The sequence below is a fragment of the Archocentrus centrarchus genome, chromosome 1 (assembly GCF_007364275.1).
Source record: "Archocentrus centrarchus isolate MPI-CPG fArcCen1 chromosome 1, fArcCen1, whole genome shotgun sequence".
Classification (NCBI taxonomy): domain Eukaryota; kingdom Metazoa; phylum Chordata; class Actinopteri; order Cichliformes; family Cichlidae; genus Archocentrus; species Archocentrus centrarchus.
In genome coordinates, this window is record NC_044346.1 from 10,891,755 (window position 1) to 10,914,885 (window position 23,131).

Genomic DNA, 23,131 nt, shown 5'->3' on the forward strand with positions numbered 1-23,131 from the left:
ACTCTCTGAACCAATCTTCGATTTTATCTCAATCATCTCCTCCTCCCTCTCCCCATCAATCTTAATCTTGCTGAAACAGAGGGAGAGTGTAGAGGACAGAGAGAGGTGGCAGGATGAGAGGAGACACGGGGAGGTAATGGGAGCACTTTATTCCTCATCCATCTGCCTTCTTATACCCAGCAAATACAGTATCTTACAGACATCTCTGCTGGACACTGGCAAAGAGGGAAGCTGGATCAATGAGGTCTATGTTCATACCAGATTCAGCTGTATGTGCTGCAATAGTTTGGCTCCATGGTCCTGGTCCTATAGAGTTGAAGGCTTGTATCCGAACCTGGTACTGGGTAAAGGGATTCAGGCCTTCCAGTGTGCCCTCACTGGTGTCCCCAGTTCCCTTCACATCCTCCGTCCTGTTCTCCCCCTGGCCGTCTGTCCTCGACACACGCAGCCGGTAGCCCACAGTCTCTGGACTGCTGTTATACTCAGATTCTGAAAGAGGCTAGAAGGAAACAACCAGTGAGAGCAAAGAGTGAAAGGTGCAGATCAGAGAGAAGTACAGTGTTTTCCCCTTATGTTCCCCAAAGAGTGTCCAGTTTTTTATTCTGCCGTGCAAAATAAATGCAAAACAACGCAGGAGGATATTGTTGTCATACCGTCCATCTGCCCATCTGTCCTACTAATCATACATTGGAAATGTGTTTGTCCATAGCGTTCTGATTTTTTCTCATTCTACATCATGGGCCACATACAGTTAGTTTCTTCCTGTCAAAAGGGAGTTTTTCCTTCCCACTGTTGCCAAGTGGTGAACACTGGACAAACCTTGTGACCAGAAAAAATTTCTGAAGGATTTCCATAAAATCCAATATGGCAGTGGAGGGTTACTGATTTGAACTGGGACTTTGACTGGGCCAAAATTCCTCCACAGTGATGTGAGAGACCGATAAAGTCATACAGAAAATGATTACTTCAAGTCATTGCTGCTACAGGTGGTTCTACAAATGACTGAATCATGAGGTGTACTTAATTTTTCACATTTTTGACTGCATAAAGTCCAGTGAAATCTTGTTTTTTTTTCACATGACTGTAACACACTTACAGCATGTGGTCATGGTTCCAGATTATAAGACATATAAGACATGTATGTAATATGACAACAGGTCATTCAATGAGCATACATGCATTTGGGAAAAGAGTCACAATTTAAAAACACAAAAGCAATAATATACATTATCATTTTCATGACAATATGCTCATGTGCCCACACAAATTACATACACAGCATTGGTCACTCTAAAATGCATAAATTCCCTTAAGGAAGCTAAGTAATTTCTTTATAAAGTAAAATATTCATAGCTCGGTAAAAGTTTTTTTTTTTTTTTTTAAGTACAGTGCTGATAAATCCTGGCAAACTCACCGATTTCAAATAAGCCCCAACATACCAATCACAAGTCAAAAACTGAAAGAAGCTATTTGAAATGTGAATTCACCAAAACTGAAAATGTGAGCACATTGTAAAATGTAGCAACCCATCACTCACGGTAACAAGCTGACTGAGAAAACGGCTCTCCACAATATGATGAACACACACAAGTGAAAAAGCATTTTTGTAGCACTCAAGAATATGGTTATTTTTGTTACTGTGTCAAAGTACATCAAAAAACCTTTTACCATTTTCTCCCCTTTGACATCCCATCTCCTGATCCTTTTCTCTCAATCTACTTCTTTTCCCCATCTTAGGCACCCTCTGTCATCTCCTTTTCCTCACTTCCATTAACTTCCATTTTCATTTCCTGCGACCCTCTCTTCGTCTCCTGTCCACACTTTTTCTGTCATCTCATTCTGCTCCTGACCCACCCTTGATCATGTATTACTTCCACAACCATTACTCATTGTCCTAAGATCATGTCAGCAGAAAGTTCAGTTTGCTCACAGTATATAACTGGGCAGAAGATTTTAACCAACACTGTACAGCGTTTGCTCTGTGCTGTGCAACAGATAAGGAAGCGAGACACCCAGTCATTTTAAATACCCTAGTGATTTAGCTCAGCTTAGCATTTAGGAGCTATAATACAGAATGTCACATTAGCTTTATTACCCTTAATATGCAGCTTAGAATAATAGCCTTAGCTAAAACCATTGTGACGGTTTCATTACAGCAGAAAACCTAGCATAGCTGAGGCTGGGCGCTAACATGCAGGTAAAATCCCATTAACATGCTGCACAGGTAGCCCATAGCACCTCAGTGTCTGTGTCTGATTTGACAGGCTCTTTTTCTCATTCCAACTCTTAAATGGAAAATACTCTGCTCTCCATTTATGTTATAATAGAAGAGGGGAAGGGGGAGTAAAGGAGAGATGGAGGGAAAGAGAAAGGGATGAAGAGCAGGAACAAGAGCAAAAACAGAAAAGACAGTGAGGAGAAAATTACATTGCAGTTTGTACAGCTAGCAGTCCACATGGTGAATGGGAAATGTGGCAGATTAGTGTTAGCACTGATAACCAGGAGAGACACTGATTACAGGCTGTCAGCCACTCAACCTGTTCAGTCCTGCTGCTGCCGAGTGCATGCGCACGTGCATATGCACGCGAGCACTAAAACACGAGCAAATGCAGTGCAAAGAAACAAAGACAGACCAAATTAACCCTCTCTGAAGGAGTGTAAAAGGGCAGACTAGGGGTGGAAGGTTTCAGAGTTTACTGCGTATCTGGTATGTATGTGAATACCTTCCAGATGAGTCGTAGGCTGGTCTGTGTAGCAGACAGAAGGCTGAGGTCAGAGGGGTGTGTGTCTGGGGCAGCTTGTAATGTTTGAATCAGCCTAGAAGGTGCGCTCATGGGACTGGAACCGACAATGTTCACCTGCTGCATCCTGAACCTGAAAGTTAAAGAAACAGTCACTGTACACAAGTTAATTTCACATAGACAGTGGAAACACTTAAAGCATAATGCCTTTTAAGCTTTTCAGACAAAGTCAGAAAAGTTAATTCTGATAACATCATATTGATCAGGCTTGGAGACAGCAATTTATAACAATTAGGCTGTGGGGGTTCAGGTTCAATACATTTCTTCAGATATTTGCAATTCAAGTCCCATCAGCCTCAATGTGCCTTTGAGTGTAACACTAATTAGTAAATCATAACGTGGCATGGTAAAGTTTCTACCGGCTAAACACCATCACTGTCATTGCTTGTCGACTCTTAGGGTTTTCAATTTCAAAGGTGATGGTGAAATCCAATCCAAATGTGGAAGAGAGACTGACTAAATTATTAACAGGAGAACACAGAATCAGCGGGGGGGGGGGGGGGGGGGCAGCTAAGGTATGTGTTGGTAATGGCCGATCATAAGCCATTCTCCTCATCTCACCCACTCCAAAAGCAGCAACAGAAAAATCAGAGAAGAGAGGTTAAGTTTCATGAAGCGCCTACAAAATAAAACAAATATGAATAAACTTGCATTTTTGCGGCATTTTTTTTTTTTTTGCACACAATTATTTACTGGTTCTTCTTCTTGTTAAATACTCATTTGGTGTAATTACACAACTGACCACTTTATTAGGCACAACTCGTACTGGCATGGACCCCTCTTTTTTGCATTCAGAACTCCCTTCATTCTTTGTGGCACAGATTCAACAAGCTGCTGGAAACATTCTCAGAGATTTTGGTCCATGTTGAAATGACGGCATCACACAGTTGCTGCAGAATTGACAGCTGCACATTCATGATCTGAATCTCCCGTTCCACCACATCCCAAAAGTGCTCTATAGGATTGAGATCTTCTGATTGTGGAGGCCATTTGAGTACAGTGAACTCATTGTCAAGTTCAAGATACCAGTTTGAGATGATCTGAGCTTTGTGACACAGCTTGTCATCCTGCTGGAAGCAGCCATCAGAAAATGGCTATGCTGTGGTCATAAAGGGATGGACACGGTCAGCAATAATACTCAGGAAACCTGTGGTGTAGAGCGCACTTTGGGCCCCTTAGTACCAATATCAAAAATATCCCCCACAACATAACACCACAACAGCAGTCTGAACCACTGACACAAGGCAGGGAAGATCCATGTTTTCATGTTGTTTATGCCAAATTCTGACCCTACCATCGTAACGCCTCAGCAAAAACCAAGACTTGAACCAGGTAACATTTTTCCAATCTTCTGTTGTCCAACTTTGGTGAGCCCAAATTAATAATAGCCACAGTTTCATACTTTAGCTGAAAGAAGTGGCTTTAGTGTTACAAACAACCATGCTACTGTACATTCAAAGTCACTTAAACTTACATTTCTTCCCCCTTTCTGACACTCAGTTTGAACTTCAGCAGGTCGTGTCGACCGTGTCTAAATGCCTAAATGCACTGATTTGCTGCCGTGTGACTGGCTGATTAGATATTTACATTACAGGGCAGATGAGCAGGAGTACCCAATAAAGAACAATAAACACAAGCAAGTCTATGTGCAAAATATCAGTCTTTATATTTCCAGTGGAGAGGAAGAACTGTATGTGATTAGTGTTCATTAATTCACAGTGTAATGTCTGAAGGCTTCTCAGGTTGTGGTTAAAAGGATTCCCACTGCATGAGGTGTGCATAAAGTAAGCAGGTTTATCAGATTTTTTGCCATCCAGTTGGTCCGAGTACAGGAAAATACAATAATCCATTAAAACCCATCAATGGTGCTTCTGCCTCCACAATCAGCAGATCAGTTTGTTTATATTTAGTTTTGAAGAAAACTGGAACATGGAACCTATGAAATTTAGACCTGCCCAATCCTGCTGCACGCCAGGAGATTTAAAATTAACGCAGCCTTGGTGGTTCCAATCAGCAAACGGTGCCGATAAGTAAAGGGCTTTGATCAACTCCATCAAAAACTTCATATGTTTTACAAGTTTCACTCATTAGTTCCTGTGTTTCTTTGGAAATCTGGGTCCCTGGATTGCACTGATATGTAACTACCTTCTTCATTTACATTAAAAAGTACTTTTTGATGCAGATATCAAACTGCTGCAGATAGAATTCAAGCAAATGGGGAAAAAAAAAAGCCACTCAGCATATAAGAAAAGTGTTTTGTGGTTTTGGACAGTCCGACTGTGTTCTACAATAATTCTCTGTGTCTGCCTCTTCTAAGGGCAAACACATTTGTTTGGTGCCAGAAAATTATCAAGCAGATGCAGATCCAAGAAACAGACGTTCAAAAACAGGCTTATAAAAGCCCTATTAGCTATGCGACCTGACAGATGAGCTGTTAACGTGCGTGGTCACTAGTTTAACTCCCAGCTGGCCACATTGCTGCTGCACGTCTGATTGCTTTACCGCATTCGCTGCAACCACATGTGTAGTTTAGGTATGAGCACTGAGGGGGAGTTAGGGGTTAAATGCACACGTGTTACCTGTATGCGTCGTGGATTTTAATACATCAGATGTGTTTCAGCAAAATTTCTGCTCATATTCAAAATTTTCCATTCAAAACATGTCAGACATGCGAGTATCTCTGCTGTGGGAAGAATTTCAGGATTTTAAAAAAAAATTCAGCAGCCTATAAAAATGTAGATACTGATACATAATATCTAATATAACTAATATTAGCTGATAACATCAGCCTGCTGACTAAAAACAAGGACAGGACCTTGCTTAGTTTGATAACTAGCAAAAACACAAAACTCATAAAACATGATGTTCACAACTTACTTGGTTTTCATTATTTATATTCTGATATTACACTTACTCCTGCATTGTTATCAACCTGACTGCGAGCTCACAGCAATAGAGGAGGTGCTGCTGAGTGGCTGACTGAGATCACAGCACTGCGTGTGTGTCAGAGAGAATTACATTTACCACTCAAGGTCCAGTTGTTGTACAAACTCATAATTTATATTTTGGCAATAAAAAAAGGTCTATTGCTGAGTGAAAGTGACCTGCTTCTGTCAGAGGCATTCTTCACTGAGGACCGCTAGTGTTTTTTTTTTCTAAATAAGCCCTCAGTTTCCTTCATGGTTTTATTGGGGGTGAGTATGGGGGCCAAATGCATGAGTTCCAAATACTGGGGGGGGGGCATGTACCCAAAAAACTATACATATGAGTGCAACTACAAAACAACAACAAAAAAAAAGCTGCACTTGCACATTCATTAAATGTATGTCACATTTCCAAATGTTGACGCTGTGTCTTCACTGAGGAGGAAGCAAAACTTAATCAGTGGAGCACAGATTATTTCTGCTCAAATCAATTCAAGAGTTCATTAATATTAATATCTCTCTTTCACATCTATAAAAAAATATATTTTACTCAATATTGCGATCTGGAACTCTCCACCAGAGTTTGCTTAGTTTACTCGTGATGCCACACATTCAGTCAGTAAAAGTGATATAAGAGCAGACCTGTAGGTACACATGCAACCATGAGGGAGTGTTTGTTGCTTTCGTTACTTCTAAGTGCAACCACGCTTCTGTGCGGCTTTGAACGATAAAACGTGTGAGCGTGCAGTTTGTGTAAGAGACTACATCTTTGAGTTTTTGTCCCTGTAGTGGGAGATAGAGAGCAGGGAGTAAAGAGCGACTTAAAGCAAGGGATAAGAAATACTGACAAGTGCATCACTTCATCTAACGTCCCAATGGTGTCGCCTGTGACAACATAATCCCTGTGAGTGTACGGCGTGTGCATACACACGCTGCAATCCCATTACTGATGAAGGCCCAGATACAGAGAGCAAGAGGAAGGCACGGACAGATTGCCCGATAAATAGAGAAGATAGACAGATAACTGGAGAAGGAGAAGGAGGGAGAGTGGAGGAAGAGTTGCTGCTGTTCAGAGCGGCGATTGATCACATACACAAAATACAAGCTCCCCCTGAGGAGGGATTACAGACACTCCGCTGTCCTCCTCCATTTCCTCCTCTCCTTGTCTCTAATCCTTTTGTCTCATCTTCTCTTTAATGTGTTCTGCTGCCCTTCCCACTTTCTGATCACCTTTCTTCCTGTCCTCATCCCTCTCCTTCCCTCTGGCTAGTTGCGGGAGGGTAATAAGGATCTACATGCAGCAGCTGTGAAGGTGCTGACAAACAGAAAAGTCTCAGATGGAACTGTCTCTCTGTGTGTCTGTGTGATTGATCTGAGCCAAGCAATACAGCAGAACCTGGTGCAGAGTGAGATGTGTTTGAGGAAGTTGTTGATTATATGTGTGTGTGTGTGTGCAGGTGGTAGTGCTTGCTGCTCACCTGTACTGAGTGAAAGGAGTGAGGTCAGGGATTTCCAGTGTGTCTGCATCTGGCTGGTTGTCTTTTTGGTAGACAACTTTCCACTCCTCTTCTTTTCCATCGTCCTTAACCACCTTTTGAAAAGATAATCAGATGCACAACAGTTTCACTTTTGCTCTGTTTCTCAATAAGCACTGATCACAATAGTGTGCGTGCAACACAAACAGACATACGTACCTGTCCTTCAACTATCCATCGTGATATGGCAGTCTTGCCATCTGGACCAGGTCGAAATCTGAGTGTTGCTGTCCGAGGGCTGATGTTGGAGATGACTAAGTTTGAAGGAGCACCAGGAAGTTCTGCAGATTGAAAAGAGAAAGAATAACACTTTAGCCATTATGTAGATAATGCTTGCAAGGCACGTTTCACATTTACTGACAAAACCCACTGCTACATGTTATTTATGAAAAGAGTAGTCTGGGTATGCCTTTAAGATATTTTAAGTACTTATGCACTCACTGGCCACTTCATTAGGTATATCTTTTCAGGTAGTCATTAATGCAAATATTTAATCAACCAATCACACTGCAGCAACTCAATGCATTTAGGCATGTAGACATAGTCAAGATGACCTGCTGAAGCTCAAAGTGAGCATCTGAAGTGATTTAAGTGACTTTGAATGTAGCATGGTTGTTGATGACAGATGGGCTGGTCTGAGTATTTCAGAAACTGCTGATCAACTGGGATTTCCCCATACAACCATCTCTATTGTTTACAAAGAGTGGTCTGAGAAGGAGAAACTATCCAGTGAGCAGCAGCTCTCTGGTTGAAAATGCCTGATGCCAGAGGTCAGAGGACAATGGCGAGACTGCTTTGAAGAATCACCAAAGACTCTCAACATCCAGCACACAGACTGTTTAATCTTCTCCCATCAGGGAGGAGATACAGAGCAATCAAAGCAAGAACCACAAGACTGGCAAACAGCTTCTACCCCAAGGTCATCACCATACTGAACTCTATTTCATTTTAAAATTACTTATTACATATTTAATATTACTTATCATTTTTAACTGCAAAAGCAACTGTTTTGAGTAGCCCACCAGAATCTCATTGCGTACGCAATGACAACAAAGGAATCTTGAATCTTCTTAGCACACTTTAGGCCCCTCAGTACCAACTGAGCATTGTTTAAGTGCCACAGGCTGCTCGAGTATTGCTGCTGACCACGTCCATCCCTTTCTGATCACAGTGTAGCCATCTTCTGATAGCTGCTTCTAACAGGATAACACACCATGTCACAAAGTTCAGATATCTCAAACTGGTTCCCTGTATCCACTGTACTCAAATGGCCTCTACAGTCAATTCAATAGAGCACTTTTGGGAAGTGGTGGAACAGGAGATCTGTATTATTATTTGTATGTCCAGCTGAGAAATCTGCAGCAACTGTGTGATGCTATCATGTCAATATGAACCAAAATCTCTGAGGAATGTTTCCAGCAGCTTGTTGAATCTGTGCCACAAAGCATTAAGACAGCTCTGAAGGCGAACCGCTGTAATAACAAGGTGTAACTAATAACGTGGATGCTGAATGTAAGTTTCATGAGGTGGAAAAAAAACCACCTCCTGCTGCAGGTGCTGCGATAACCACATGCAATACATTCATTTAGAAATCTGTGTTTTTGTCCAAGCAGAAAATGACACATGGGCAATTAATCCATTAAGTTTCCACAGCATGGAAAACTATTTCAGGAGGACAGCTTAATAAGAATAAGAAGAAAATTAAAAAAAAATTTAATACTGAAACGTTTTTATCCATAAATGGATGAAAATATGTACAATGGCATAACTGACAATGTGTCAGAACTGCCACATGGCTAATCTGGGATAGAAAAAAGAAGCAGATCGTGTTTTCCAAGTACAAAAAGCCAACAAACTGCCTCCAGTTCTTTATTTAATGTGCCCATGTCTGACCGTAAAAAAAAAAAAAAAACGAGAATTAAAGATGAATCACAGAAAAAAAAAAAAAGGTTATTCTTAACTAAAGCACAAAAAGTTGCTTCTGATCTATCTGCACATTTCTTTCTCTCTTTGAAGAATTTATTTCAAATTTCCAACATCAATAATACATTGCAGTGAGAGTTCCTCTGTGCATCAGAGGAGGTAAGGAGAAATAAATGCACATTTCAATATGTTTCATATAAAGTCTCTAAATGTCAAAACAGATTGAATTCTTATGACAAAGCTGTTTAATTTCCACAACCACGTGGGAGAGGAACAGGAGAACCTGACTTGGAGATGACCACCCTCGGCAGCACCCAGTGAATCAGGAAAGTACAGAACTGCAGAGCTTATCTGCACAGAGCTGACAAAATGTAGCTGGAATCTAAAGGATTTCTGTTTTGCTGTTTATTTTCTCTCACAAAAAAAAAAAATATATCAGTGATTAACTGCAGAAACACCAACTTTTAAAAGCTTTTTGTTGTGATGATAACTTGCCTCGGGAAAGCTAATTAGCCAGTAATTGTCATCCCCAACTGGCAAATGCTACACACTTGAAAGCAAAGTGTGACAGTATCAATAACTGGAAGAAAGAATAATTGGAAATCAACTAATTCATCCAACAGCACAAAGGAAAATCTCTGACAATAAAATCATTGATGTGCCCCAAGTTTGTTCAGTGGCAACTCAACACGACTGACTAAAAGTCTGAAAAGTTGCTTCTGTCTTATTCAGAATGAGAGCTGCACTGAATTTCATCGACAACAACCAGAAAACAACTATTATTTTCTCCCTGTGGTGAGCTTTTTTTAAAACCTTGAATAAATCACAGAGGAATAATGATACGTTTTGTATGCACAATTCAAGCAGAACTAAATATTCCTATTAAAGGTTTTTACAGCTCCACCTTTCAAATGCCACACGCACACACACACACAGACACAGGTTTTATAGCTGGCTTGGAATAGACTTCTTCACTGACAGCTGTTGAATTGAACTGCCATTGGTCTGGCAGGCGGCACACATGACAACAGCTCTGAAGACGCAGGCTGAAAATCCGGTTGTTTTAATCATGAACTAACAGATAAAATATGTGACAGCTTGTTTCTGTTAATGAAATTGGCATAATCAAAAATCATCACAATCCACTTTACTCTAAATTATCTCACTCAATCAAGACTGAGCACTTTAGAGCCTCTTTTCAAACACTTCTCTCTGCTGTGTTTGCTTAATACTTGGTATATCTGGACGGCGTGATCCGCTGTAATCCATCCAATTCTGCTGCAGAATCACAGGCACCGTATTTGCCGAACACGACAAAATACACGTTTGTAAAGCTGACGTGTTAAAGCAAATGGTGTAAATCAGACAGATTTTGCTGAATACCTGAGAGGATTCCTTACTGAAACAGGACAACACAGCACGGCTGTGTCCAGTCGGTCGTTGTGGAAACAAGGCATTATTTAGTCTGGATACAGCGGGGTTCATGCGTGCATCACAAGACAAATTATAGCTATCAGCAAACTCTGCTCTGTAAATGCACGAAGCAAACTTGTGAGGGTTATATGTGGAAATGTTGGTATCAGCTGCCTTGCTCAGATGAATGACAAAAACTCCATGAATACATGAATAAATAAACAAGACAAGAATCTATACTCTGTGGATCTCTCTCTTCCTTTCTCTCTCTGTTCATTCTTTAGTTCTTTTTTTCCTAATCTTCAGCCCTTCGTCTTTCCTTCAGTCTTTTGCTTTCATGAATTAATGAATAACCTCCAAATCTGAACTGTCTGTATCCATCTTGCTTTCACTTTTTCTTCTTTTATTCATAAATTAGTAATCAGAAAATGTTAGGACAAAAATCCCGCTGTACGAGCGGGGTTTTTTTTCTCCATTCTCCCACACTTTCCTTTCTGCCTCTGAGTCCATTTCTGAGACACTTTGGTCTTCGACTCTTTGGAGATTGGATTTTCTCATGTTTTCTGTTCTTTCCTCATTATGTTCCTCCATCTTCTTTTTCCCTTCTTCAGTCCTGCTCTTTGATTGTCTCTTGCCCTCTCTTTTCCATGGCTGCATTTCTTCCACTTTACCATTTGCAGTTAATCAGCGCTAATAATGATTGCAACTTGGCCATTGTCCAATCGTGCGCGCGCACGCATGCACACACACACACACACACACACACACACACACACACACACACACACACACACACACACACACACACACACACACAAACACACACAGTGACGGCTTACACTAAAGCACTGTCTGAGATGCTGTAAATGACCGGCTCTTGTGTGTGACTGTGTTTGTCAGTGTGTGTGTGCTTGCTGTGTGGGTGATGATTCATGGATTCACAGTAACAGCTACTTATCAGCCTGAGGGAAGACAACGGCATCGTAACAGCTCATCACTCATATTTACTCGGCTACACACACACACACACACACACACACACACACACAGACGCACCCACGAAAAGCAGTTTTTAACATCCACTGCCACAGGCACCGGTATGTTTATTTATTGTACCTGGTGGGACCCCAGTGGAGATGGTGGAGGATGTGACCACGCCCCGTCCTGCAGCAGTGAGCGCAGCCACTTGTATTGTGTACACTGTGGTGGAGGTGAGGCCGGTCAGCTGATACTGCAGGGTGGAGTTGGACAAAGAGCGTTCCTCACGACTTGACTCTACATTGGACACTTCCCACCACAGCATGTAACCTGCGGGGTGTAGCACACACGCTGGGTTAATAAAGCTGCATATAGACATGAGCAGACATGAACACACACATAAGCACACATGCACGAGCACACACACGTACAAGTAATGAGAGGTGCAGAGCCATAAAGGAGGAGAGAGTATGAGAAGGGTAACTACAGTCAAAATCCTTTCTGTCCCTTCGCATCTTTGCAGTCATGCATCACACTCCTCCTTCAAATGTGTGTGTGAGTGAGGCCACTTGTGTGTAAAGCCCTGGAGAGCGTGAATGGTCCCTCATCTGTCTCCCTGCTCACCAGGTGCTGGATGAAAAGCAGGTTGAGGAGAAAAGAGTAAATGTGCAAGGTGACCTTGATTGAATACTCATTTTCTCACTCTCAGAGTGTGTATGCTGACTGGAAAGCCACGGCTCCCTTATGCTGTCCGACTGTGGTCCTGCTTTGGAGGTGCTGGATGAATGTTGGACAACAACACAAAGACACAGACATGTAATGTAGAGTTATCGCTTAATTCACAGCAGCTTGTCGTGTTCCCCAGGACCACTGACTAACGGTGCCAAGGAGGAGGTAGGGCTAAATTAATCTGGGGGAAAGTGCCTTGAGCTCTGTGATGTGCCACACAAACAAGACCCTGGATGTTGGGACGCGTGGGATGAGGGCATGTTCTAGACAAAATGAGAAGACAAGCTGCAGAGGGAAGGAAACAGTAAGAGCCTAAGTGGAGGAAACTGAAGAAACTATAGAAGTTTAAGGATTCACCCAAAGGGGATGTTTTTATGACTTTCATCAACTTAGTCATTTTTCAGGCTGCATTTTTTTCCTCTGAGAAGATTAATTAGACTTATTAATTAGAAGCAATGGTCAGTTTATCTGTAATATCTGCGTATATTCGTTTCCTGCAAGAACACACAATTCAAATTAAACTGAAGCTGATCTCATTGGAAATGTGAGTAAGGGATTGAAAATAAGCTGTGAGAGTTTCTTGACTATAAAGGGAAGATGGAAGATGGTATTGAGGCTGTCTACACTTCTGTTTTGCTCTTGTAGTTTTTTACAGTCACATTGCAAAGCTCTAACCGGTGATGATGCCGTTCTTATCTTCAGGTTCTGCCCAGCTGACTCTAAGTGACGTGTCCAAGATTTCAGTGAAGCTTAGGTGCCGAACACGTCCAGGGGCTGAAAAAGAAAATACACACACACACACACACTTACATATAAATACGATATATGTTAACCTCATCAACAGTAATGTGAGTCAGACAATTTTAGACTGCCCACAATCACACATCTCTGGCCTACACAGCATATTACCTATGGCCTCTGAATTCACAAACCACCTCCTAATCACATCTGCATTGACCAGCACACACATACACACACACATACACAAATACAGGTGGGTGCAAGCCTGCCGTTTCTCATTTCATCAATCGCTCTCTAACCCCTTCTCCCTGCAGAGCGATTAAGCTATTCATCTGAGACATTCAATAACTCTCATACACACACGTGCACTCATCCACACACACACACACACACACACGGATGCAAAAAGCTATCATCAAGCAAGAATTACACCCACCGTTAACCCTGTGACACGCCCAGCAACCAATCAATAACTGGCCACTGCTGTGTGTGTGGGTGAGTGTGTGTGTGTGTCTGTGTGTGTGTACATATGGCCACTAATATCTCTTTCCCACTCAATAATTACTGGTTGGTAATAATTGCTCGTCTGCCTGCCTACAGGCTATTGTGTTTATTTGATGGTGTGATGGTGTGCATGTGTACTTGTAGCTGGGAGTAGCAGCTATTATGTTTATCCATGGAACAGTGGGCTATAAATACCACTAAGCCTGAAAACATATGAATCAATTCCCTTCAGAAAGACACAATGTAGAAAAAAGAAGTGAAAACGGGAGGGGAGACATTGGGGAAACTAAGAACAAAGAAATTAAAAATGAGTGAAAGGCAACTAAGAGCCTAAAAGAAAACAGGGAGTGCAGGTGTATTATGTTTGCTGGGTATTGTGTACACAGCTGTGTATCACACTGATAAAAACAGCTGGACTGAATGCAGAGCTAGCTAATGCACTTTTATTATTATTCACAGGGGAGTTCTGTGTGCTGTTTGCTTGCTTTATTCACACTGCTGCTTGTGTGTCTCTGTGTGTGTGTTTGAATACTCACTGTCCTCATGTGTCTGCACCAGAGTGGGCGGGCTGCGGGGGCCATCTCCAGGCGTTGTGAAGCAGAGGGTAGAGCCATAGTACCAGGTGAATTTCTTGAGACCGCTGACTGACCCTGTGTGGCGTGAACTGGGGTAGTCTGGAGTGATGGTTACTATAGTAACGTCCTCTGGAGACTGCTCTGGCCAGACCAGCAGCTGTGGTAAATTAGAAAAATTGTCATTAGCGACAGCAGAAATAGTCAATGAATCTGACGTAAGTCCAGCAGGTCACCCCACAACCTAAAATGTCCGTCAGAGTTATATTTCCATTATTTCTGTCATTTATTTTGACCCAGCAGCTTCAGGCTACTGGATCCATTATTGCGAATGCATTTATGAAAGAAAACTTATTTGTACCACAGTGTGGGATGCCGTGAATCTTTTCAAATTAGAATGATACCCAAGAGTTTTTTGTCATTAAAGTTTAAAGCCGCCAAATGCTATTGGCAAATCTGACAAACGACTAAGCAATATACATGTTTTATTCTCGGGAAAAGTGATTTGCATTCCAAACAAGCATACTTTTTATTTATCAGTGTACCACTTATCATAAAGTCCTGCCAGCAGGCCGTTGTCAATCATAGCAGCATCTAAGAACATGAGCTAAGTTTGATTATCAGTCCAACGAAATGCTTAATGAAAGGTTAATTTGTCTTTATAGTGAGACTTCATTTATATTCAGAACTGCTGCAGCTTGGCTTGCGTTATTGCTTTAACCACAAAAACAAACAGTGAAAAGCAAACACTCACATATTCATAATGAGATATAAGCCATGGGCAACACTGTGATGGGGTGCCCATATTGATAGACCCTCATAATAAAAAAATAAATAAATAAAATAACTGGCTAAAATGTGAACTTTGAATCAGAATGAAACTTTAAAGTGGGTTTGTGGTGTGTAAAAACACTTTTTTTTTTTTTTTTACACAAGCTGCATTTGATGATAGAATTTTTTTCTGTTTTATTTTTTATTTAGATACTAACATAGGATTGTTATTATTACATTGCCAGTGGGGGTGGCGATTTACCAGCCATATTAATAAAGCTGGTGGTGGGTTTTTTTTGGTCCTGGGGACACTCGCTGAACAACCACAAAGACAGTTTTCAGTACGTTGGCAGATGTTTCACAGGAGTCTATAGAGTCCTGAGAAAAACTGAGTGCTCCCTTCCTGCTTCCAGAGGAACTCAGAGGGTAAGTAGACCCCAGGTGCTGCTTACCAAATCCACTTGATTAATTGATCAACATCAAGTGTTGAAAGCAAATTGTGGCAGTTTGGAGCATTTCGGTGTGTGTTAACACAATGCCAAAATCTTCCCAGATGCCTGCAAACCTCAATGAACTGAAGCAACGCAGTGAAGACGAGCAGCCTGAAGTTATTCCACAACAATGTCAGAAGCTGATATAGTCATACACTAAACAATGCTAGTAAAGGTGGTTATGCAAGCTATTAAATCATTGGGCATCCATAGTTTTTCTTAGGACTGTGAAAATTTTCTTTTTCATCTGACTGTATGTCTGTGTGTGTGGGCGGAGTTTGTAAATGTTGAAGCATCACAACTGTCCACAGTTTAATCACAAATCCTCAAAGGTGTATAACTGAAATCAAAATGAAGACCACATTTTATTAATAAGCTTGCAGTTTGAGCCATGAACACAGAGTATTCATATAATCTTGTAATAATGACTGCTAAGTATGGCTCTGAATGCCAACATGCCATTGAGGCTGGTGTGATTTGTTATTTTTTTTGCAAGATGGGCTCTTTATGTTTGCATTTCATAAATGAGATAAACTCTGACCTGCATTCACAATGTCTCGCTGCTCTGTTTTCTTTGAGTGATCTGAGATGTTCTGCCTCAAAGCTTCAAGGTTTTTTAGGTTACAGTATTTTCTCTTACAGCTACACTGTTAATTGGACAACATGCTTGTGTCTAATGTCACATTGTGCTACCAGCAACGGCACAATTTTCTTCGCTCTGTTATTACAGTACATGAACTGCACATCTGCTATTTATTCAGAGAAAATGTCTCATGCTTGTTAACCATGCTGGTTTTCGTGGTGCTGTGGATTATTGCAGCACATCCTCTTGATATTACTTACTGCATGTTTCAAATAAAACAGTGCAGTGAGACAAGTGTTTTAGAAACTCACTTCTATATATCGGTACCTCTAAACACATTAAAGAAAAGGAAATCTTTTGGATTACTACTCTAAATGATCTGCTGTGCACAATGTATCAAATATATCTGCAACAGCTCAAAAATTTTATTCTTTTCCCTCTGCCTAAAGGGCGCACCCCTGCACCCAATAGTTCAGAGTAAAACAGCATTTTCTATGTTTTCAATTATAACTAGAAAAAGCATTTCCTGAAGAAAATGCACTGTGAATGCTGCATGCTGAAAGATTGGAGCTGAAATGCCAAGAAAGGCTTCAAACAGCTGGAACCTTATTTGCTGAATGAGCTTCAATGAACTGCTGAATACCTGAATTGCTGAACTGTTGAATACCTGAACTGCTGAACTGTTGAATTGCTGAACTGCTGAATTGCTGAACTGCTGAATACCTGAACTGCTGAATTGCTGAACTGCTGAATTGCTGAATTGCTGAACTGCTGCATTGCTGAACCGCTGAATTGCTGAACTGCTGAATTGCTGAACTTCTGAATACCTGAACTGCTGAACTGTTGAATACCTGAACTGCTGAACTGCTGAATTGCTGAACTGCTGAATTGCTGAACTGCTGAATACCTGAACTGCTGAATTGCTGAACTGCTGAATTGCTGAATACCTGAATTGCTGAACTGCTGCATTGCTGAACCGCTGAATTGCTGAACTGCTGAATTGCTGAACTGTTGAATTGCTGATCTGCTAAATTGCTGAACTGCTGAACTGCTGAATTGCTGAACTGCTGAATTGCTGAATTGCTGAACTGCTGAACAGGTGTTAAAAATGTTGAACAGGTGTTAAAACTGCTGAACAGCTGTTAATAATGCTGAACAGCTGTTAATAACGCTGAACAGCTGTTAAACTGCTGTACAGCTCTTAAAGTGCTGAACGACTGTTTTAAACCTGAAAAGGCTGTTAAAGTGCTGAACGACGGTTTAAACCTGAAAAGGCTGTTAAAAGTGCTGAACGACTGTTTAAACCTGAAAAGGCTGTTAAAGTGCTGAACGACTGTTTAAACCTGAAAAGGCTGTTAAAAGTGCTGAACGACTGTTTTAAACCTGAACAGGCTATTAAAAGTGCTGAACGACTGTTTAAACCTGAAAAGGCTGTTAAAAGTGCTGAACGACTGTTTTAAACCTGAAAAGGCTGTTAAAAGTGCTGAACGACTGTTTAAACCTGAAAAGGCTGTTAAAAGTGCTGAACGACTGTTTAAAACTGAAAAGGCTGTTAAAAGTGCTGAACGACTGTTTAAACCTGAAAAGGCTGTAAAAGTGCTGAACGACTGTTTAAACCTGAAAAGGCTGTTAAAGTGCTGAACGACTGTTTAAACCTTTAAAGGCTGTTAAAAGTGCTGAACGACTGTTTAAACCTGAAAAGGCTGTAAAAGTGCTGAACGACTGTTTTAAACCTGAAAAGGCTGTTAAAAGTGCTGAACGACTGTTTAAACCTGAGAAGGCTGTTAAAAGTGCTGAACGACTGTTTAAACCTGAGAAGGCTGTTAAAAGTGCTGAACGACTGTTTAAACCTGAAAAGGCTGTTAAAAGTGCTGAACGACTGTTTAAACCTGAAAAGGCTGTTAAAGTGCTGAACGGCTGTTAAACGTAATGTCATAAAGCAATAACATAAATCTGCAGAAGAAGCTGAGCATTTTGATACCAGAATGGTTTCTGTAGCATAAACGGTGCTGAAGTTATGAAAGAACAAAAAACAGCTCAACTTTGAACAGCTTGCATGCAGAGGAATAATCCACCAATCAGTTTAAAGTATTATGAGCCAATCAGAATGCTGCTACACATTTAGTTCTGCCAACTCAAAACAGCTGTGTAACTGTTTAACTGCAGGCACTTTGTGGCAAAGCCCTGTTGAATTTGTCTTGGCGCACCTCCCGAACAAATGCTTATAAATCAAAAACCGTAACTGCTATCAAAATAATTTTTAAACTGTGAGCGTCACAAGGACCTGCTCTAAACACCAGTGTAATTTTTATTTTCCTGGGTTGAAAAATGTGGTCATGGGAGCAGTTTAAAAAAAGCGTCTTTTCTGGTTTTGAGAAAATCACCTCCCGAAAATTACTATAGAGGCGGATGGAGGAGTTGGAGGGTGCTCCCTCTGCTTGAAGCCTCACAGTTTAAAAAGTTTACATTTCTCAGGGCTAAGAGACACGTTGTTTGAAAGTAGAGAAGCAGCTCTACGTTTTGATCATAAAATCATGGCTGTAGAGTGAAGAGTGTGGACACAGCGGCAGTTTAGAGAGATATTTTTCAGCTGAAGAATTTCAAGTCTCCCACTCTAACCTTTGGAATGCGCACTCTAGACGACCACATACACAACCATTATAAACGCTAAAAAGAGCAAAAAACCTTCTTGTGCTTAAACTGTAACTGTTTAAAAACCATAAAAGATATTAATACAAAAAGTAATAGCTGAATAGCTGAGAGTCATGGCTTTATTTTAAAGTTTAAATGGTGTCTCTAGCTTAAGGTATGCTGAAGTTCTTAGCTTTTAAAGGCTGAAAGGGTTTTAAAAGGTTTTTAAGCTTTCCCCATTCATTTGAATGGGGCCAAAAAAATTAGAAAAATATTAATATTAAATTAATGGCAGAAGATTTGAACCTGAAAAGTAATAGCAGCGATCTCCTGAAGAAGCCGCACGTTTTGATACCAGAACGGTTTCTGTAGCTTAAACGGTTTTTGAGATCGAAGCGGTCAAAAAACGTACGGAAGAATAATAAATAATAAAGAATACAACAACAATACTGTGAATGCTTTGCAGCATTCACAGTAATTGTACTGTATTATCTGCACAGTACAGTGCAGTGGAGTAAAAGAGTGCTGATGTGGCATCCTTGAGCGCCCGATGTTAGTTCGCTTTCAAAGAGTACTGGGGTGATTGGGTTTTCTGGTGATAACGTGTGTGTGTGTGTGTGTGTGTGTGTGTGTGTGTGTGTGTGTGTGTGTGTGTGTGTGTGCTTTAAGAACTGGATCGCAATGGAAACCCAAACCGAGCTAAAGAAGACATATTTTGCCCTATAAATATGGTGTGTTTGACAGACAGACTGTGAGACTGGTGGACAGATAAGTAAGCAGGGAGGAATCTATTTGTTCTATAGCACAGCAAAGATACTTTCAAGGACAAATAAATAGAAAACATGAAACTCATTAGAAGTGACTGTTCTTTATCTGGCAGTGATTTTTGAGCTACATTATTAAGGCTATTGTATATAGTCAGTGATCTGTGGGGGTTAGGGTAGGGTGAAATGACATGAGGCTTTGCTTCATATCCTCTTTTAATTAATATCATTATCAACCGCCCCTCTAACCAGCACAACACAACCAAAGCTGCACACCCACATGCGCGGCAGCACTCAGAGGCTGTGGTGACAACATCAGAGAGTCACATCAAAAAGATGCAAAGCCATATAGTATTTATCAACCAATATCCCCACTCTAAAACAGACCCAGTGATGCAAAGCAACAATGACGTGTTTTCTTTGTCATCTTAATCAGTTCCTCAGGGTTTGGCTGCCACAATGAAGTCAAGAATAAATCGCATACCAGAACTACATGTAGATCCCTCACAATATTCAATTGTTCGCTCTCACACTGCCCCCCCCCCCCCCCCCCCCCCCCCCACACACACACACTTATTTTTGTTGTTGTTATGCTCTTTTGTCTCTTCCATCTCTCTCGCTCTCTCTATCTCCATATTTTCTTGGCATTCACTTATAATTCCCCCTTTTTAATCTCTTTTTATTTTTTGCTACATCAGTAATTTTCTTCTTCCTGGAATCAAATTATTAAATTAGTGAATAAAATATTAAGTAATGTGCTTTTTCTTCATTCTGCTTTTGAGAGCCAGGTCAGAGAAAGTCACGGGCAAACTTCTGTTTGTGTATAAAAAAAAACAACAACAAAAAAAAAACAACTAATGATAAAGACTATATCAGACATTTCAAGGAGACATTGTGTTAACGAAATGTGTCTGCACATCATAAACTAACTTAAGAACGTAAAAAAAAAATAAACATGTAGTGTTACAACAGACAAATATATTCAGAGACGTACCTTGTATCCCTGGTTGATGCCATTAATGAACTGCTGAGGTGGAGGGTTCCAAGTGAACTGGATAGTAGTCGAGTTTATAGCAACAATTTCCACTTCCTGTGGAGGTGCTGTGGGAACTGGAGGCAGACACAAAAACAAATAATGCAATACTGCAACAGCTTCACTAAGGGGCAGGGTGTGTTATTATATGGTGAACAAAACATGCAGTAACAGACTTGTAGGCCCGAGATGCAGATGTTCATTCTTTTTGGTTTTGCTTTTTTAAATAAGTGGTAGTTGTAAAAATCTGCTCCAGCACCACAGTTCAATGATTCATGTGGAGGCGCTGCTCATTTTTTAATTAAAAAAAAAAACCTGCTGAGCTTGCAAATTTAAATGGCAAACCTATCCCTTTCTTCTTTCCTGAAAATCAACTTATTGCTCAAAACAGAAAAAAAAGAACCCAAAAAACAAAAAAATCTAATCTGTCGTATTGTGCATATTATTACCTTATTAATCTCTATATGAGCATGTCGACTCTGTAGATTAGGGACACGATTTTTGCGACCATAACTTGCGTTCAAGTATGAGCAGCTGTGGTGGCATTCAGGTAAACAGGTACGTCATTTGCTGGAATGCATCACATAACTACTGGCTATAGTCTGACGATGATTTCACTTTTATTCCCTTCTTTAAATGTATCTGCATTAGTAAACAACTACTGCCAGACAAACAGGGAGCCTGGATATCTGCTGGCTATGCGGAAAGCCACGAAAAATGGGCTGCTGTTCCCCGGAGCTGATGGGTTCCCTGATTGTTGTTACCTTATAGGACTGACTGAATGAGATTAGGATACTGATGCATTACTGGCTGACTGTGAAAAAGGATGACTCACTGGATTTGTTAGCTCAGCGTATCAACATAACTCTCATTGTACTAACCAAGCAGCCCTTTCAGCCTTGAACTGCACATTATGGCATAATTTATTGATTAAAAACAGAATTTATCTGATTAAGGAGACAGGATGTTTACTCTATATTAATATTTAACTGACAAAAGGCCCTCCTATGATTGAGTGTCACAAAAATAGAATCTTTATTGTCATTGTATACGCAAGTTGCACAACAAAATTTAAAATGCAGTGCTTCCAGGTGCATCAGACAATAAATAAAAAAAATACAAGTATGAGTGAGTATGAGTAAAAGAATTAGTAAAATACAATACATAATAATATATTAAAATGAGAAGAATCTAGCTCCGATACCTACAGTCACGCACGCACACACACACAGCACTACCACCCCACATCACGTCCAATGGACCGCAGAGTTCAGTTCAATGATGGCTCTAGCATAAAAGCCATCTTTAGTATAATAAAGTATCTTTAATTTGAAAAACTCTTCCCTCTTTTTTTAAATGGTCCTTTCTTTCAGACCACCAATCTGGAACTTTTAAAGCTGACTTTTTTTTCTATGTGTTAAGCCTTGATGGCATAACATCAATACAGCAATTTTTTTTAAGCTTTGGAAATCTGCCTTTAGAGCCACAGCAGCAGTCCCCTTTACCTCCCTTTTCCACTGATGCTGTGGATGCAATCTAGAACTGGTTCAATGCATTGCCACCAAAAAAAAAAAAAAAAAAAAAAAAAAAAAAAAAGACTGGCAGCGGTGCCAAAAAGCTGACACCAGCATGTCACCGCAAAATTCCTGGGCCCAAAGCTGGAACCCATGTCAGTGACTGTGGGAACTTCCCCAATAATTTGCAGCTTACAGATTATAACTGGCATGATTTTCTTTCCCCTGAAATGACCCCAACTTCTGCTAGTAAGGTTATGAAATAATCTCTCTCAAACCTCTCAAAATGACAAAGAAACTTGTCGAAGTGAACCAGCAGTGTGTTCAACAAAAAGAGGTAGCAGTGGCGGGTGTTAAATCACTAGCGCACACATTTATCTTGCACATACATATGCATTCATCCATGAAGTATTTATAGCATTTATTTCCTACATTAGCATGTATTATTTATATCTTAAAGAATAGAAAAAAGTGCATAACCATCCATACTGATGACGATCTAACATAAATTTAGGCCGTCTGTGTTTAAATGTGAATATAAGTTTAAAAATGTTCACTGCACTCAAATGAAAGAACAGCGACAACTTTAAATGCCTATCAGAAACAAGCACGAGCTCGGTTGAGGCGTTCATCATCTTGGCCACCTGCGAGTGCAAAGCGATAAGATAGAAGCTGTGGAATATCCCGTGTATGCAGCAGCAGTTTTTCATATGAAATGTAGCTTATTTGTTCAAGATGAAAAAAGAAGGCTGGCAGGAGGTAAATATTGCAAACAAGTGCTGAACATGTTTGGCTCTCACAAGCTGAACGCATTTTGCATCACCCATTCTGAGAGTGAAACACAGCCTGTGCTGTTTATTCTTCTTCTGTTCCCTTTCGCTTGTGTCAGTGTGTAAATGGTTCTCTGCATGTAGATCTTTGTGTTATGTGAAATCTATTAAAGCTGTTGGTCATTTAAGGGGGGGGGGGGTGTGAATGAACATCAAAGCTAGGAACAGAGAGAAAGAGGAGTGACAGTGAGATGTGTGTGCGTGTGTGTGTTTGTATGTGTGTGTATGAGAGAGTGTCTGTGGGCACATGTTCTGGTGATTACACTGTAAGGGGTTTATGCTGATGCTAGAGAGCCACAGAGTGATAATGCACTGTTGCATGATGGGAATGCCCTTTACATCTTACATTTGACACACACACACACACACACACACACACACACACACACACACA

General features: G+C 40.6%; 1 protein-coding gene across 2 annotated transcripts in view; it reads right to left on the reverse strand.

The window, feature by feature from the left end:
* Positions 1 to 23,131, reverse strand: part of LOC115786848 (protein sidekick-1) — a 288,838-nt gene that overhangs the window by 43,563 nt on the left and 222,144 nt on the right. For both annotated transcript variants that reach the window (XM_030739306.1, XM_030739315.1), the window contains 8 exons: positions 20,355 to 20,470; positions 14,085 to 14,280; positions 12,979 to 13,077; positions 11,713 to 11,904; positions 7,420 to 7,541; positions 7,204 to 7,316; positions 2,724 to 2,874; positions 259 to 499 (listed from right to left, as the gene is read on the reverse strand). In XM_030739306.1, coding sequence (XP_030595166.1) covers positions 259 to 499; positions 2,724 to 2,874; positions 7,204 to 7,316; positions 7,420 to 7,541; positions 11,713 to 11,904; positions 12,979 to 13,077; positions 14,085 to 14,280; positions 20,355 to 20,470 — 1,230 coding nt within the window. The remainder of the gene's footprint in view (positions 1 to 258; positions 500 to 2,723; positions 2,875 to 7,203; positions 7,317 to 7,419; positions 7,542 to 11,712; positions 11,905 to 12,978; positions 13,078 to 14,084; positions 14,281 to 20,354; positions 20,471 to 23,131) is intronic.